The 16,389-nt window shown below is 43.3% G+C and overlaps 1 protein-coding gene across 1 annotated transcript; it reads right to left on the bottom strand.

Annotated features, from left to right (window-relative positions):
* Positions 1-214: 214 nt before the first annotated feature.
* LOC139405852 (death-associated protein kinase 2-like) lies at positions 215-16,389 on the bottom strand. The gene is made up of 12 exons (XM_071148288.1): positions 15,932-16,389; positions 5,312-5,433; positions 4,839-5,060; positions 3,935-4,073; positions 3,633-3,762; positions 2,870-2,918; positions 2,725-2,751; positions 2,310-2,462; positions 2,157-2,202; positions 1,895-1,984; positions 1,586-1,672; positions 215-1,256 (listed from the first exon to the last, which is right to left on the bottom strand). The coding sequence occupies exons 2-12, from the start codon at positions 5,371-5,373 to the stop codon at positions 1,176-1,178; spliced, it is 1,086 nt and encodes a 361-aa protein (XP_071004389.1). The 5' UTR covers positions 5,374-5,433; positions 15,932-16,389; the 3' UTR covers positions 215-1,175.

The following is a 16,389-nucleotide window of genomic DNA, read 5'->3' as shown; positions in this document are numbered from 1 at the left end:
CTGTTACAATGAACTTTCACAATGATTGTGATGTTCACTTTAGGTTCACTGAGATCAAGCTAGATACAGGTTGCAGTTCACTGACTATCTTGATCTCATGGTTCAAATATGGTAACATGTGCCCCAGAAACTGATGACTCAACCCAGTGCAAATAGTCTGCTGTCTTTTTAAAAATGGTGTGCTTTCAAAGCAACAAACGTATATACTGTAATAGCTTTAACATCATAGACAAACATTTTTTATTCACCATCACACAATTCACAAAACATGGTTGTCAGTATTAAACTCTCATATATATATATATATATATATATATATATATATATATATATATATATATATATATATTTAAAAAAAAACAAGCCTACACAAGGTTATAAAATAGCTTTCCATTTAAAAAAACTGTAAATTTGACATAAGCCAAAGAGTTGAAATGTTCAACAAAGTATATCTAAGATGAAGTTTGGTAAGGCTTTTAAGGGCTCTACACACTAAGACCACATTACACGTGTCAGTGTCAAACACTTAATATCAAACATGGCTAAAACTGTGTATAGTACAGTAGCTCTGTATAAGCTTATATCAAAAATGATGACACAATCAAATAATGTATGTTACCAAGTACTTTTTCTAGTTAATTGTATGAAATGCATATGTCTAAGAAAATGAAATAAAATCAGTTTGGAAAAGTCTTGACCTTTGATAGGCACACAGCAGTCAACAATATCAGAGGCTAAATAATAACCACATAATATTGTAAGGCAGAATAATTGCAATTGAGGTTAGCTATAAGTGGGACAAACTCGATCCTGTAAACCATCATTTTCAGAAAATAAATATGTCAAACTTAAAAGGCACGGACAAATACATTTCAGAAAATGGCTACACCCTAGGTCAAATGGGGGTGAGGTGCAACAGAAGCGGTTTGTAAACTACACTGGTTTTTATCAGGAACCATGTCTGAGACATTAAGATTCAACTCTGTGGACCAACACTGGCTTTAGGCACCTGCACATCACGTGTTCGTCACGCGTATCGTCACTGCCATAGTCAGTCATTCTGTAACTTAGAGTATTGTTGACCGGTGCATCACTCACAAGACTTCTCTCCGTTTCCACAGGGTGGGATGGATAGAGGTGGTCTGAGGTTGTGTTAGTGACCCCAGTGGACTTCTTTAGGAACTGCTGCTGAGTCTGCGGCGAATGAGAGAAGCAGGCTTGGTCTCCGTGTCCTCCTGGTCGCTCTCACACTGTCTCTGACAAGGGGACAAATGCAGAGATAGTCAGATATAAGCATATCAACAGCCTCATCAATATGTTGATATTGAGAGGATAATAAAGGCTTTATAACAATATTATTATGAAATATGGGTGCAACATTTGTCTGCTAGGGGTGTAGTTTTCCTGTTTTTGTTCCTTCCATGGTATGTAATTGATTAGTATATTACGATTGATTAAAATTGGCGTTATTGATTGCCCAGACAGTACACACAGTTAGTTCTACAGGTCTTAGTCAGACTTTAATAAAAGGGCAGAAGCCAGCATTTCTCCAGGTCTCCAGACCCAGTCCTTTCTGTTCTCTTACCAGTTCCGGGTCCTCCTGCGACCTGCTTTTACACTGCAACTGCAGGCGAAATAATCTGTTACACGCCCACACCATGTTAAACGACATCTACAGAGAGGGGGGGTTTAAGAAGGGTATGAAAAGAGGTGTCCATAGGAAAGCAGTACTTTTGAAAGATTAAGAAGGAAAATATGGTGCAATACAATGTCTGGACCAGCAGGTGTCCCCCTCTCACCAGTATTGTAGAACTACTGCACACCAATGCAGATAAGGTAGGAGAAAAGAAGAGGAAGCTACTTTGGAGTACTGAGATGCACCACTGGCACTTACCTTCCATTTCCTCTTGGCGTTGAACTTCTTGAAGCTTTTCATGTTGATGGATGATCGACTTCTGTTAGCCGCCTGTTTGCGCGTGAGGGGCTGATAAACAAGGAATTAACGTGATATTTTAATAGACGCTTTAGCCTTTATCCAAAGTGACATGCTTTCCAGTGTGAATCATATTCACAACTTTCCTACTCAAACCTTATAATGTGCTTATGTTGGGTTTATGTATTAAAGTTACCCCAATCAAATCACAATTCTATCTCACCTTGATCCAAGGGTGTACTAGACATTCATTCGCTGTCATTCTCTCTCTGTAGGAGGGACACATCATTAAGTAATAGACTGTTGCATAGTATACAGACGTTATAGACAACCATATCAATTACACTAATAAATGAATGTGTGACCATTTGTTTACATTGGGTCTTTGACCAGCAGTTTCTCAATAAAGTCTTTGGCCATGGCGCTGGTCTGGTTGAAATAGATCTCTTCAAACTCATAGATCATCCCCACGATGTTCTTTAGTGTCTCTTCATCATTATCTCCTTGAAAGGGGGACAAACCACTCAACCTGTAGAATAGGGGGGGTATTAGAGAATATGTGTAGCTACCAGAGGAGGCTGGTGGGCGGAGCTATAGGAGGACAGGCTCATTGTAATGGCTGCAATGTAATAAATGGAATGGAGTCAAACGTGGTTTCATATTTGATACTGTTCCATAAATTTAATTCCAGACATTACAATTAGCCTGTCATCCTATAGCTCCTCCCACCAACCTCCAATGGTAGCTACGATATGTCAAGTTCAAATTGTCCACTTGTTCTGTATACTCACAATATGTAGGTTATCACACCAATACTCCTGGAGAGGAAAGAGAAGAGAGATATGAGTGACTTTGTGCACAAAACTATTTACCCCGGCAGTCAAGGCAGCTGGGACATTTTGTTTTTCTAATGAATAACATTGTAGTAATGGTTACCACATGTCGGCTGCCTCGCTCAGGGGTTCGTAGTTAATCACCTCAGGGGCTGGGAGGAGAACGGAAAGGGAGAGCGAGAAAGAGAGAAATCATGAGATACACACACAACACAATCCAGCCTTATCCAGAAAAACAAAGTATGTGTAAGAGATGAAAAGAACAGATAGTCAAAAAATAGTGACATATTTTGTAAGGACCTGAGAATACAATAGAGGAGAGTGTCACTTCCTTTTGTCACAACAGTCACTGTGTCATTGTGTTAGGGAAACACTGGGTGATGTGAACACTGCTGTTGCACAGTATAACGGTATTCTCTAACCAACTTTAAATGCTCTAAATTCTTACAGTAAAACACATGAAAATGGGCAACTAGTTGGGGAATGAGTGGGTTATGGTATAATCCATGGCCCTACAATAATCCCCATGCAAGTAATCATTCCGTTACACTCTGTGTTGGCGACTCAGGTTGCATCACGTACTTCAGGCCTGTTGAAACTTCTCATCTAGTCACACATCTCTCACTACCCCCAGTGCCCCACCACGTGTTCTGATGTCACATCCTGTCCACAACCACACTACTACCCATTGGAAACTGTCTCCATGGAAACTTCAGCACCTTTCGAGAGGCTCAGGCTAAATAAAAACTAAAACAGACAGGAAGACAAACACCATTATCACACACTAACAAAATGCTCACACATACTGACTGACACAATTTCCACCACCAAACACAGACAGTAAACACGTGGAATGTTCCACTTACCGATGTACTGTGGGGTCCCAGAGAGGCTCCTGTACTCCTCCCCCTGTTTGAGGCGATGGGCCAGTCCAAAGTCAATGATCTTGATGTGGGGGTGTGGCATCATCTTGTCTGCCAGCATGATGTTCTCTGGCTAAATAGAAAACAGAGAGCGTTACACACACAATGCCAAATCCTGACGGAATGAAAAACAGCCCAAATGGATTTAGTCAAGGGTCAGGAAAGGAGGGGCCCGTCCCACCTAATTCACGGAACGGGGAAACACTGCTTTCTATCAGCTCTATTGCTATCCTTGTGTGTCTCACCTTGAGGTCAAAGTGGGCAATGTTCTTAGTGTGCATAAAGCCAACTCCCTTGAGGATCTGCTTCAGGAACTCTATGGCCTCCTCCTCAGACAAGCTCTCCTTCTCTGCTATGAAATCAAACAGCTCCCCACCACTGATACTAGAGCAGAGATGGGAGAGGAGAGGAGGAGAGAGAAAAAGAGAGAAAAAATAAATAGAATTAAATAGATCTAAGTTTGTCAGTAGAATATCTTTCTCACATACAGATGTAGGATCTTAATTTGACCATCCTGTTACAGGAGAACATTTAAAACCATTAATATATTTGAGACTTTAAAAGGCTTCTGAAGTTTAATTTCCACTTTGAAATTTCAGACTTGATTTTCCTTTATGAATAATGTATCAACCCCTACATAAATGTCCATTAATGATAATCCACATAATAATTAAAATTTATTGTTGCTGCAGAATTGTTTCCCTGCTGTATCAAACTGGCTCAAATTAAGATCTTACATCTATCGACTTATAAAATGGCATCTCAGTCATTCCTATTAAACTTACTCAAAAGCGAATCAGCCTAAAAATTTGCTTCAAGATCTTTTATTCATGCACACTCTTGCCTCTTGGAGTACAGCACCAGGTGGATTGCAGTTGTGTGTGTCTGTGGGTTGTTCAGTTATATTAATAGTTTTGAGTGGTCTGTCTGGCCTGGACTATTAGATTAGTGCTAGTATTGATAGGAGGATTAGATGGGATGACGGGACCAAGTGCTTCTCATTGTGTTCCCATTAAACAGGGTGGGAGTGAGAGTGGTGCTCCACGCAACTATTTCCATCCCACCTGCTGTGGGCTGAGGGGACGACGACAGACAGACAGAGACCAGCAGAGGTCTCCCCCTCCCTCCATCTGTCCCCACTTGACTCACAGCTCCACGATGAGCACCACCTCAGCGCGACTCTCAAACACGTCCCTGAGGGCCATGACGTTGGCGTGCTGCAGGCTCTGCAGTATCTCCACCTCCCTCTCCACACTCTTCCTCTCCAGGCCCAGGCGACTACTGGCGCTCCGACGCAGCTTCAGGAACTTCCCCGCCCAGCGGACCCCGGATGCACGTTCCAGCACCGCACGCACTTGCCCAAAGTGACCACTAGAGGGGGCCAGAGAGAGATGTTATCATAGAGAACTTTTGCATTGTGCTCGATATTACGCTGAACTACTCCTGTGATGCTAATAGGCCTAAAGCTTGTTTGAATTTGAGATGAGAGAGAAACTGAGGGGCATTGCACCTTTCTAGTACCATTTACTTAGCAGTGTATTCCTAGATTTATAAGTAAATTACGTAAAGTTAAATTCAAGTCTAGCGCCGTTTCATTCTCTACTCCAAACCTTCTCACTCACCTGCCAAGAACCTCTCCAATCTCATAGTAGTCCTCCACATTCTGCAGCTTAATCTGAGCCATGGTCTTGCTCTTTTACCCCCCCTCACACTCTTTTTGATTGTTTCCCAGAGCTACTGCATTCTGTAGAAGTGAGGGAAGAAAGAGGGATGACAGAACAGATGTGGAAGGTAAACTAAAATGTATTTCAAAGATAGAAGCAAGTAAAGGCACCATGAACCATGGAAGAATGCCAGGACAATAAACAGAACTCTGTGTGTAGATAGAATTATGACAAGCGTATAGCAGCAAGACCAAAGTAGATAAACTATAAACTAATGGAAAAAGACATGGACATAAATTGAAAAAAAGGCACACACGCACACCGACCCACACAACCGTGTTCGCTGGCAGAGTCAGAGGAGTTGGGTTAAATGCGGAAGACACATTTCAGTTGAACAACTGACTAGGTATCCCCCTTTCCAGATGTTTTAGGTTGGCTTGGGGGGGGGGGGGGGGGGGGGGTTGGTGGGATTTTTTCCAAATGTATTTATCATCCCTACTTCGCGTAGCTACGAACACAAGAAAACAGCCAAACCCCATGATTTGCATAACATTACCGTTTTTTCAATGGCTTTGGTGAGATGTTTACAAGTATGTCACAACGGTTAGTTCAAAACAGATCCTCAAAAAGGCAGTCGTTTCAAAACTCTAAGCACATTTCCAATTGACTCGATGCAATACTTAATGCTGAAGATCTACTCTGTAGCATCTAGGCCCCAATTCAATTTGTATTGTGAAAGTTCAGCGCTATAACGCGATTGAAATTTAAAGGTCATTTCTGATTGAGGTGACATATGCAGCATTTACTGTGAATGCAGTCTCCCTGAACGTGGGAACAGTCCCTTTAAATTTAAATCACGCATGGGATAGAAATTAAATACATTTTCAGTCTATTTTTATGGGTAGTGCCAGTGTATTGCCTAATGTGAAAACAGTGTAATATACATTACTGTAGCATATTACATTCAAAGGGCAATTTTGCATTTGCTGCTATTAGATTAACTGTTAGTTAAAATAACTAAATTGAGAAGATATCATGATGCATTTTGGTGATTAAATCAATGTTCTCATGGTATTTCACAGTAAACTAGTGGTTAGAACATTGGGCCAATAACTGAAAGTTTGCTGGATCAAATCCCCGAACTGACAAGGTAAAAATCTGTCATTCTGCCCCTGAGCAAGGCAGTTAACCCACTGTTCCCCAGGCACCGAAGACATAGATGTCGATTATGGCAGCCCCCCCGCACCTCTCTGATTCAGTGGGGAAGACACACTTCAGTTGAATGCATTCAGTTGTACAACTGACTGGTATCCCCCTTTCCCTAAACATATTTTGGATCAATGCTTGTGTGGTGAAAGTCTCCAAACAAAATGAATACAAAATATAAAAGGTTTTGAATATAAGATTTGATGTTTTACAAGTCTTACCAGTTTGGAGTTTTGTACTAAGAGATTAGAAAATTCACCACGTACTTGTGAAAAGATCAAAGCGATTGGAAAAGCCTCAAAAAAACAACTACACTGCTTCCTTGCATTTCATGTGTATGTTTGATGGTTAGTCCTGCACTAACACTGATAACTTGAACAAAGGCAGCCACTGACAGCGCCCTTATCCGGATGTTTTATATAGAACAGACATTTTCTGCTGCGTGTCTTTTTTGCATTTTTTTTGCATTTTGCACGCCCAATTTTTCCGTTTTTGATTTGTTAAAAAAGTTTGAAATATCCAATAAATGTCGTTCCACTTCATGATTGTGTCCCACTTGTTGTTGATTCTTCACAAAAAAATACAGTTTTATATCTTTATGTTTGAAGCCTGAAATGTGGCAAAAGTTCGCAAAGTTCAAGGGGGCCGAATACTTTCGCAAGGCACTGTATATGTGTGTGTGTCGACATCACCTTGCCTGAGGTATGGAAGTTGTTATAGAATGTTAAATGGGTAATAGAGATGTTACTACGGCACGTTAATGAATACTTAACAAATGTTCCATTATGGTTTTTTGATTTAGCAACGAAAACTAAATAATTATTCTTCACACACAACCACCAACACACATCCTTCCATGCTGATGCTGGAGCACAAAGGCATGCTCTGTATCTGTAAATATTTACATATCCCCGGAAACATCCTTCATTTATCAGTGAACACCCCAATGTGCTGTCAGCACACACACACTAACTAACCACGGGCCAATGTGTTCTGCTTAACCGCAACACAGATGAGAATCATTCTGTGAAAAGAGAAAGACAGAGAGGTGTGTCCATATGCCCCTATGTGGCCCGTCTGCAGGGCCTGGGAGTTTCTACTGTGTATGAGTGATGCACGGCATGATAACGGGTTCCAATCAATAGTCGGATAATACATCAATATACTCCTCACACTCAGTCATGGGAAGTTATATCACTACATACCAAATCAAAATTGTATTTGTCACATGCCGCTGAATACAACTGGTGTAGACCTTACCGTGAAATGCTTACTTACGAACCCTTCCCAACAATGCAGAGTTTAAAGATATTAATAACTAAATACACTGCTCAAAAAAATAAAGGGAACACTAAAATAACACATCCTAGATCTGAATGAATGAAATATTCTTATGAAATACTTTTCTTTACATAGTTGAATGTGCTGACAACAAATTACGCAAAAATTATCAATGGAAATCAAATTTATCAACCCATGGAGGTCTGGATTTGGAAATTAAAGTGGAAAATCACACTACAGGCTGATCCAACTTTGATGTAATGTCCTTAAAACAAGTCAAAATGAGACTCAGTAGTGTGTGTGGCCTCCACGTGCCTGTATGACCTCCCTACAACGCCTGGGCATGCTCCTGATGAAGTGGCGGATGGTCTCCTGAGGGATCTCCTCCAAGACCTGTACTAAAGCATCCGCCAACTCCTGGACAGTCTGTGGTGCAACATGGCGTTGGTGGATGGAGCGAGACATGACGTCCCAGATGTGCTCAATTGGAGTCAGGTCTGGGGAACAGGCGGGCCAGTCCATAGCATCAATGCCTTCCTCTTGCAGGAACTGCTGACACACTCCAGCCACATGAGGTCTAGCATTGTCTTGCATTAGGAGGAACCCAGGAGGAACCCAGGGCCAACTGCACCAGCATATGGTCTCACAAGGGGTCTGAGGATCTCATCTCGGTACCTAATGGCAGTCAGGTTACCTCTGGCGAGCACATGGAGGGCTGTGCGGCCCCCCAAAGAAATGCCACCCCACACCAAGACTGACCCACCGCCAAACCGGTCATGCTGGAGGATGTTGCAGGCAGCAGAACGTTCTCCACGGCATCTCCAGACTCTGTCACATGTGCTCAGTGTGAACCTGCTTTCATCTGTGAAGAGCACAGGGCGCCAGTGGTGAATTTGCCAATCTTGGTGTTCTCTGGCAAATGCCAAACGTCCTGCATGGTGTTGGGCTGTAAGCACAACCCCCACCTGAGGACGTCGGGCCCTCATACCACCCTCATGGAGTCTGTTTCTGACCGTTTGAGCAGACACATGCACATTTGTGGCCTGCTGGAGGTCATTTTGCAGGGCTCTGGCAGTGCTCCTCCTGCTCCTCCTTGCACAAAGGTGGAGGTAGCGGTCCTGCTGCTGGGTTGTTGCCCTGCTACGGCCTCCTCCACGTCTCCTGATGTACTGGCCTGTCTCCTGGTAGCGCCTCCATGCTCTGGACACTACGCTGACAGACACAGCAAACCTTCTTGCCACAGCTCGCATTGATGTGCCATCCTGGATGAGCTGCACTACCTGAGCCACTTGTGTGGGTTGTAGACTCCGTCTCATGCTACCACTAGAGTGAAAGCACCGCCAGCATTCAAAAGTGACCAAAACATCAGCCAGGAAGCATAGGAACTGAGAAGTGGTCTGTGGTCACCACCTGCAGAACCACTCCTTTATTGGGGGTGTCTTGCTAATTGCCTATAATTTCCACCTGTTGTCTATTTCATTTGCACAACAGCATGTGAAATGTATTGTCAGTGTTGCTTCCTAAGTGGACAGTTTGATTTCACAGAAGTGTGATTGACTTGGAGTTACATTGTGTTGTTTAAGTGTTCCCGTTATTTTTTTGAGCAGTGTAGTAACAAGAGGAAGAAAATAAAATACACAAGAATGGAGCTATATACAGGGAGTACCAGATCAATGTACAGTCGTGGCCAAAAGTTTTGAGAATGACAAATATTAATTCACAAAGTCTGCTGCCTCAGTGTCTTTAGATATTTTTGTCAGATGTTACTATGGAACACTGACGTATAATTACAAGCATTTCATAAGTGTCTAAGGCTTTTATTGACAAATACATGAAGTTGATGCAAAGAGTCAATATTTGCAGTGTTGACCCTTCTTTTTCAAGACCTCTGCAATACGCCCTGGCATGCTGTCAATTAACTTCTGGGCCATATCCTGACTGATGGCAGCCCATTCTTGCATAATCAATGCTTGGAGTTTATCAGAATTTGTGGGTTCTTGTTTGTCCACCCACCTCTTGAGGATTGACCACAAATTCAATGGGATTAAGGTCTGGGGAGTTTCCTGGCCATGGACCCAAAATATCGATGTTTTGTTCCCCGAGCCACTTAGTTATCACTTTTGCCTTATGGCAAGGTGCTCCATCATGCTGGAAAAGGCATTGTTCGTCACCCAACTGTTCCTGGATGGTTGGGAGAAGTTGCTCTCTGAGGATGTGTTGGCACCATTCTTTATTCATGGCTGTGTTCTTAGGCAAAATTGTGAGTGAGCCCACTCCCTTGGCTAAGAAGCAACCCCCACATATGAATGGTCTCAGGATGCTTTACTGTTGGCATGACACAGGACTGATGGTAGCGCTCACCTTGTCTTCTCCGGACAGGCTTTTTCCCGGATGCCCCAAACAATCGGAAAGGGGATTCATCAGAGAAAATTACTTTACCCCAATCCTCAGCAGTCCAATCCCTGTACCTTTTGCAGAATACCAGTCTGTCCCTGGATGTTTTTCCCTGGAGAGAAGTGGCTTCTTTGCTGCCCTTCTTGACACCAGGCTATCCTCCAAAAGTCTTCGCCTCACTGTGCGTGCAGATGCACTCACAGCTGTCTGCTGTCATTCCTGAGCAAGCTCTGTACTGGTGATGCCCCGATCCCGCAGCTGAATCAACTTTAGGTTATGGTCCTGGCACTTGCTGGACTTTCTTGGGCGCCCTGAAGCCTTCTTCACAACAATTGCACCGCTCTCCTTGAAGTTCTTGATGATCCGATAAATGGTTAATTTATGGGCAATCTTACTGGCAGGAATATCTTTCCTGTGAAGCCCTTTTGTGCACAGCAATGATGACGGCACGTGTTTCCATGCAGGTAACCATGGTTGACAGAGGAAGAACAATGATTCCAAGCACCACCCTCATTTTGAAGCTTCCAGTCTGTTATTCGAACTCAATCAGCATGACAGAGTGATCCCCAGCCTTGTCAACACTCACACCTGTGTTAACGATTGAGTCACTGACATGATGTCAGCTGGTCTTTTTGTGGCAGGGCCGAAATGCAGTGGAAATGTTTTTTGGGGATTCAGTTCATTTGCATGGCAGAGGGACTTTGCAATTAATTGCAATTCATCTAATCACTCTTTGTAACATTCGAGTATATGCAAATTGCCATCATACAAACTGAGGCAGCAGACTGTGAAAATTTATATTTGTGTCATTCTCAAAACCTTTGGCCACGACTGTATGGTAGCAGAGTGAACAGTCTATGGCAATTCGGGCCTTCCTCTGACACTGCCTGATATAAAATGTCCTGGATGGCAGGGAGCTCAGCCCCAGTGATGTACTGGGCTGTTCACATCACCCTCTGTAGTGCTTTGCTGTCATTTACCATACCAAGTGGTGATGCAGCCAGTCAAGATGTTCTCGATGGTGCAGCTGTAGAACTTTGAGGATCCGAGGGCCCATGCCAAATCTTTTCAGCCTCCGGAGGGGGAAGAGGTGCTGCCATGCCCGCTTCACGACTGTGCAGGTGTGGACCATGTTAAGTCATTAATGATGTGGCCGCCAAGGAACTTGAAGCTCTCGACCCGCTCCACAACAGCCCTGTCGATGTGGATGGGGGCGTGCTCTCCCCTCTTTCTCCTATAGTCCATGATCAGCTCCTTGGTCTTACTGAAGTTGAGGGAGAGGTTGATGTCCTGGCATCACACTGGTAAGTCTCTGACCTCCTCCCTGTAGGCTGACTCATCGCCGTCTATCAGGCCTACCACCGTCGTGTCGTCAGCAAACTTGATGGTGTTTGAGTTGTGCGTGGCCACACAGTCGTGGGTGAACAGGGAGTACAGGAGGGGATTAAGGGAGTACACCGGGGTGAACAGGGAGTACACGGGGGTGAACAGGGAGTACACAGGGGCCCCGTGTTGAGGGACATCATGGTGGAGGTGTTCTTGCCTTCCCTCACCACCTGGGTTCGACCTGTCAGGAAGACCAGGGTCCAGTTGCAGAGGGATGGGTTCAGTCCATAACTTGGTGATGAGCTTGGTGGGGACTATGGAGTAGAACGCTGAGCTGTAGTCTAGGAACAGCATTCTCACATAGTTATTTCCCCTCTTGCCCAGGTGGGAGAGGGCAGTATGAAGTGCAATTGAGATTGCATCATCTGTGGATCTATTGGGGCAGTATGCAAATTGGAGTGGGTCTAGGGAGTCTGGGATGATGTTGTTAATGTGTGTCATGACCAGCCTTTCTAAGCGCTTCATAATTACAGATGTGAGTGCTACAGGGCGATAGTCATTTAGACAATGTTGGTCAGCTTGAAACGTGTTGGGATTACAGACTGGGACAAGGAGATATTGAAAATGTCTGTGAAGACACCCACCAGCTGGTCTGCGCATGCTTTGAGAACGAACCCTGGTATTCTGTCTGGCAGGCGGCCTTGTGATTGTTAACCCGTTTAAATGTTTTGCTCACATCGGCCATGGAGAGCGAGATCACACAATCTTTTTATGCTCCCTTGGTGAAAGCCCCTGTTTTTAGGATTATTGTGTGATCTCTCTCTCCATGGCAAATGTGAGCAAAACGTTAAAAGGCTGGATTTCCCTTTGTAATCGATTATCGTCTGCGAGCCCTGCCACATAAAATGAGAGTTGGAGCCGGTGTAATAGGATTCCTACTATATTGTTCTTTTGCGTGTTTGATGTCTCGTCTGAGGTCATATCGGCCTTTCTTGTATGCGTCCATGTCCAATTCCTTGTAAGCCGTAACCCTGGTCTTCAGCTCAGTGTGGATATTGCCTGTAATTACGCACCCCCAAACACCTTCGTGCGGCTATGGGCTCACAATTATTTTTCTGTCTGTGCGTGTGTTCGCTCACACTGGTGCATTTGTCTGACAATATGCATTGATGCAAACTGGAAAAATATGGTAAAAAAAACAGGATGTGTGTGTCTGTGTGGTGTGCATGCATGCATGTGTGAAATGACAGTGTGTCTGTGTGGTGTGCATGCATGCATGTGTGAAATGACAGTGTGTCTGTGTGCTAGTTTGAAAAGAGAAGAGTCTGATGACAGGGTGTTTGTGTCTATGCCTTTGTTGGGAGACAATGGCAGGACATGTGACGTGTATACAGAACCTGTCAAAAGTTTAGACACCTACTCATTCAAGGGTTTTTTAGTTTGACTATTTTCTAAATTGTAGAATAATAGTGAAGACATCACAACTATAAAATAACACATATGGAATAATGTATTTGTATTTTTTTAAACCTTTAACCAGGCAAGTCAGTTAAGAACAAATTCTTATTTATAATGACAGCCGACACCGGCCAAACCGGGACGACGCTGGGCCAATTGTGAGCCGCCCTATGGGACTCCCCATCACGGCCGGTTGTGATACAGCTTGGATTCGAACCAGGGTGTATATAGTGACTCCTCAAGAACTGAGATGCAATGCCTTAGACCGCTGCACACTCTGGAGCCCCCCCCAAAAAAGTGTTAAACATATCAAAATATATTTGAGATTTTTCAAAGTATCCACCCTTTGCTTTGACAGCTTAGCATTCTCTCAACCAGCTCCATGAGGTAGGCACCTGGAATGGATTTCAATTAACAGGTGTGCCTTAAGTTTTTTTTTTTTTTTTTTTTAACTGGGCAAGTCAGTCTTATTTTCAATGACGGCCTAGGAACAGTGGGTTAACTGCCTTCTTCAGGGGTAGAACGACAGATTTTTACCTTGTCAGCTCGGGGATTCGATCTTCCAACCTTTCGGTTACTAGTCCAACACTAACTATTAGGCTACCTGCCGCCTCTTAATGCGTTTGCTACAATCAGTTGTGTTGTGACAAGGTAGGGGTGGTATAAAGAAGATGGTATTTTAGCAAATAGGGCCAAGTCCATATTATGGCAAGAACAGCTCAAATAAGAAAAGAGAAACACCAGGTCATCATTACTTTAAGACATGAAGGTCAGTCAATACGGAAAATTTCAAGAACTGAAAGTTTCTTCAAGTGCAGTCGCAAAAACCATCAAGCGCTTTGATATAACTGGCTCTCATGAGGACCGTCACAGGAAAGGAAGACCGAGTTACTTCTGCTGCAAGGGATAAGTTAGCCTTAAATGCACCTCAGATTTCAGCCCAAATAAAAACTTCAGAGTTCAAGTAACAGACACATCTCAACATCAACTGTTCAGAGGAGACTGCGTGAGTCAGGCCTTCATGGTCCAATTGCTGAAAAGAAACCACTACTAAAGGACACCAATAATAAGAAGAGACTTGCTTTGGCCAAGAAACACAAGCAATGAACATTAGGCCGGTGGAAATCTGTCCTTTGGTCTGATGAGTCCAAATTTTGGATTTCTAGTTCTAACCGGTGTCTTTGTGAGACGAAGAGTAGGTGAACGGATGATCTCCACATGTGTGGTTCCCACAGTGAAGCATGGAGGTGGTGTGATGGTGCTTTGCTGTTGACACTGTGATTTATTTAGAATGCAAGGCTCACTTAACCAGCATGGTTACCACAGCATTCTGCAGCGATATGCCACCCCATCTGGTTTGCGCTTAGTGGGACTATCATTTGTATTTCAACAGGACAATTACCCAACACACCTCCTGGCGGTGTAAGGGCTATTTGACCAAGAAGGAGAGTGGTGGAGTGCTGCATCAGATGACATGGCCTCCACAATCACCCGATCTCAACCCAATTGAGATCGTTTGGGATGAGTTGGACCGCAGAGTGGCGGAAAAGCAGCCAACGAGTGCTCAGCATATGTGGGAACTCCTTCAAGACTGTATGAAAAGCCTTCCAGGTGAAGCTGGTTGAGAGAATGCCTCAAGTGTGCAAAACTGTCATCAAGGCAACAGGTGGCTACTTTGTATCATCTCAAATGTAAAATATATTTTGATTTGTTTAACACTTTTTTGGTTACTACTTGATTCCAAATGTGTTACTTCACAGTTGAGATAGTCATCTGGAATGCATTTCAATTAACAGGTGTGCCTGAAAGTTAATTTGTGTGTGAACTTGTGACTGTGTGCATGTGACTCTGTGTACGTGTATGTGCATGTGTATTTGACTGCATGTCATATGCATGACCTATTCTGGTCCACTACTAGACTACTGTAACACTAGTAAAACGTCTACTCCAGTACATCCATTGTCAAGGACTGACTGTCCAAATGGAAAAACATATACAGATGCTGTATCTTAATTTGAGCCAGTTTCACACAACAGGAATATAATCCTGGAGCAACAGGAAATGTGAATTGTTGTAATCAATGGACATTTTTTGTAGGGGTTGATACCACAGGAGGCTGCTGTGGGGAGGACGGCTCATAATAATGGCTGGAACGAAGCAAATGGAATGGCATCAAACACATGGAATCCATGCGTTTGATACCATTCCACTAATTCCGCACAAGCCATTACCACAAGCCCATCCTCCCCAATTAAGGTACCACCAACCTCCTGTGGTTGATACATTTTTCATTAAGGCAAACCAAGTCTGAGATTATTTGGAAATTACACATTTTAAAAGCCTTTTTAAACATTGAATACACTACAAGTTTGCATTTCCTGTTGTCGAGGAACATTACTGCAACAGGATGATCAAATTAAGATATGGCATCTGTATAGCCCCAGAGATTAGGACACATATAGGGTATCACCACAGCTATGTCCCATAAAACAGAGAGAGCGAGAGAGAGAGTGCATGAATGAGAAGTGGGTTATTTATATCAAACAATTGTGAGAATTGACATGAAGAATGGGAGGGGAATGCTTTGGCCACTTGTGTGTGAAGGATAGAGTCTAACGTGGCATCATCCATTCAAGCCTGAAACAAGTGACAATGGAAAAGTTGATGCGTAATTTGTGACATTGTAAAAGCGGCGTCCATGGGTTTTGTATGACATTACACATCCCTAAAAAAATAAAAATAAAATCATGTTTTAAATGGCCAACACCGCTTGATTTTCATCAAATGGAACCAACAGACAGACAAGAGGGAAATGGCTCCTCATAAATAATCCTACTCAAATAAATTGATTTTGGGTCATCTTTCGTTTGAGAAAAAGGTCTGTAGACGGTGGTTATAGTTAAAGCTACTCACCCAAATAAATTCACGATAATCTCGGGCGCAGTTTTGATGTGAGGTTGGGCGTGTCACAACTTTCTACTTCTTCAACGGTGTAGTAGGCTTTACGAACGCCCGAATTTAAAGTAGGTTTGTCTCCCTTGAAATGAAATAATTAGGTTGTGCCGTATTCCGACAGCAACCGGTTTCCGTGCCGGAGAGAGAGTAGTAGGCAGACTGGTTCGACGGCTCCCTTTATTTCAATGCGCTTTGGTTACCCAAGCCTACAGGGGAGCTAGAGAAACGCGACATACACCAAGGAAAGCCCTCGCATACTTTTTTTTTTAAAACCTCAATATTCATGTAGACTATAAAAGGTGCCTGTGGTGGCCCTGAATCAATCCACTGATTAGTCTACTACAATCAAATTTCTTGGATATTTTGCGTGCCATTTGCAAATAGGCCTACTGCACAGTGCACTGGAGTTGTAGCCT

The sequence above is a fragment of the Oncorhynchus clarkii genome, chromosome 3 (genome assembly GCF_045791955.1).
Source record: "Oncorhynchus clarkii lewisi isolate Uvic-CL-2024 chromosome 3, UVic_Ocla_1.0, whole genome shotgun sequence".
In the NCBI taxonomy this organism is placed as follows: Eukaryota; Metazoa; Chordata; class Actinopteri; order Salmoniformes; family Salmonidae; genus Oncorhynchus; species Oncorhynchus clarkii.
The sequence above is the reverse complement of the archived record's forward strand: the minus strand, read 5'-3'. Positions and strand labels throughout refer to the sequence as shown.

What these genes read in the sequence shown, in the direction of transcription:
- LOC139405852 (XM_071148288.1), bottom strand. Translation starts at nt 5,373, where the DNA reads ATGGCTCAGATTAAGCTGCAGAATGTGGAGGACTACTATGAGATTGGA. An exon ending in CTGCTGGTCAAAGACCCAAT is followed by an intron (nt 2,203 to 2,309) that starts GTAAACAAATGG and finishes TCCCTCCTACAG; the next exon opens with AGAGAGAATGACAGCGAATG. An exon ending in TAGTACACCCTTGGATCAAG is followed by an intron (nt 1,985 to 2,156) that starts GTGAGATAGAAT and finishes CTTGTTTATCAG; the next exon opens with CCCCTCACGCGCAAACAGGC.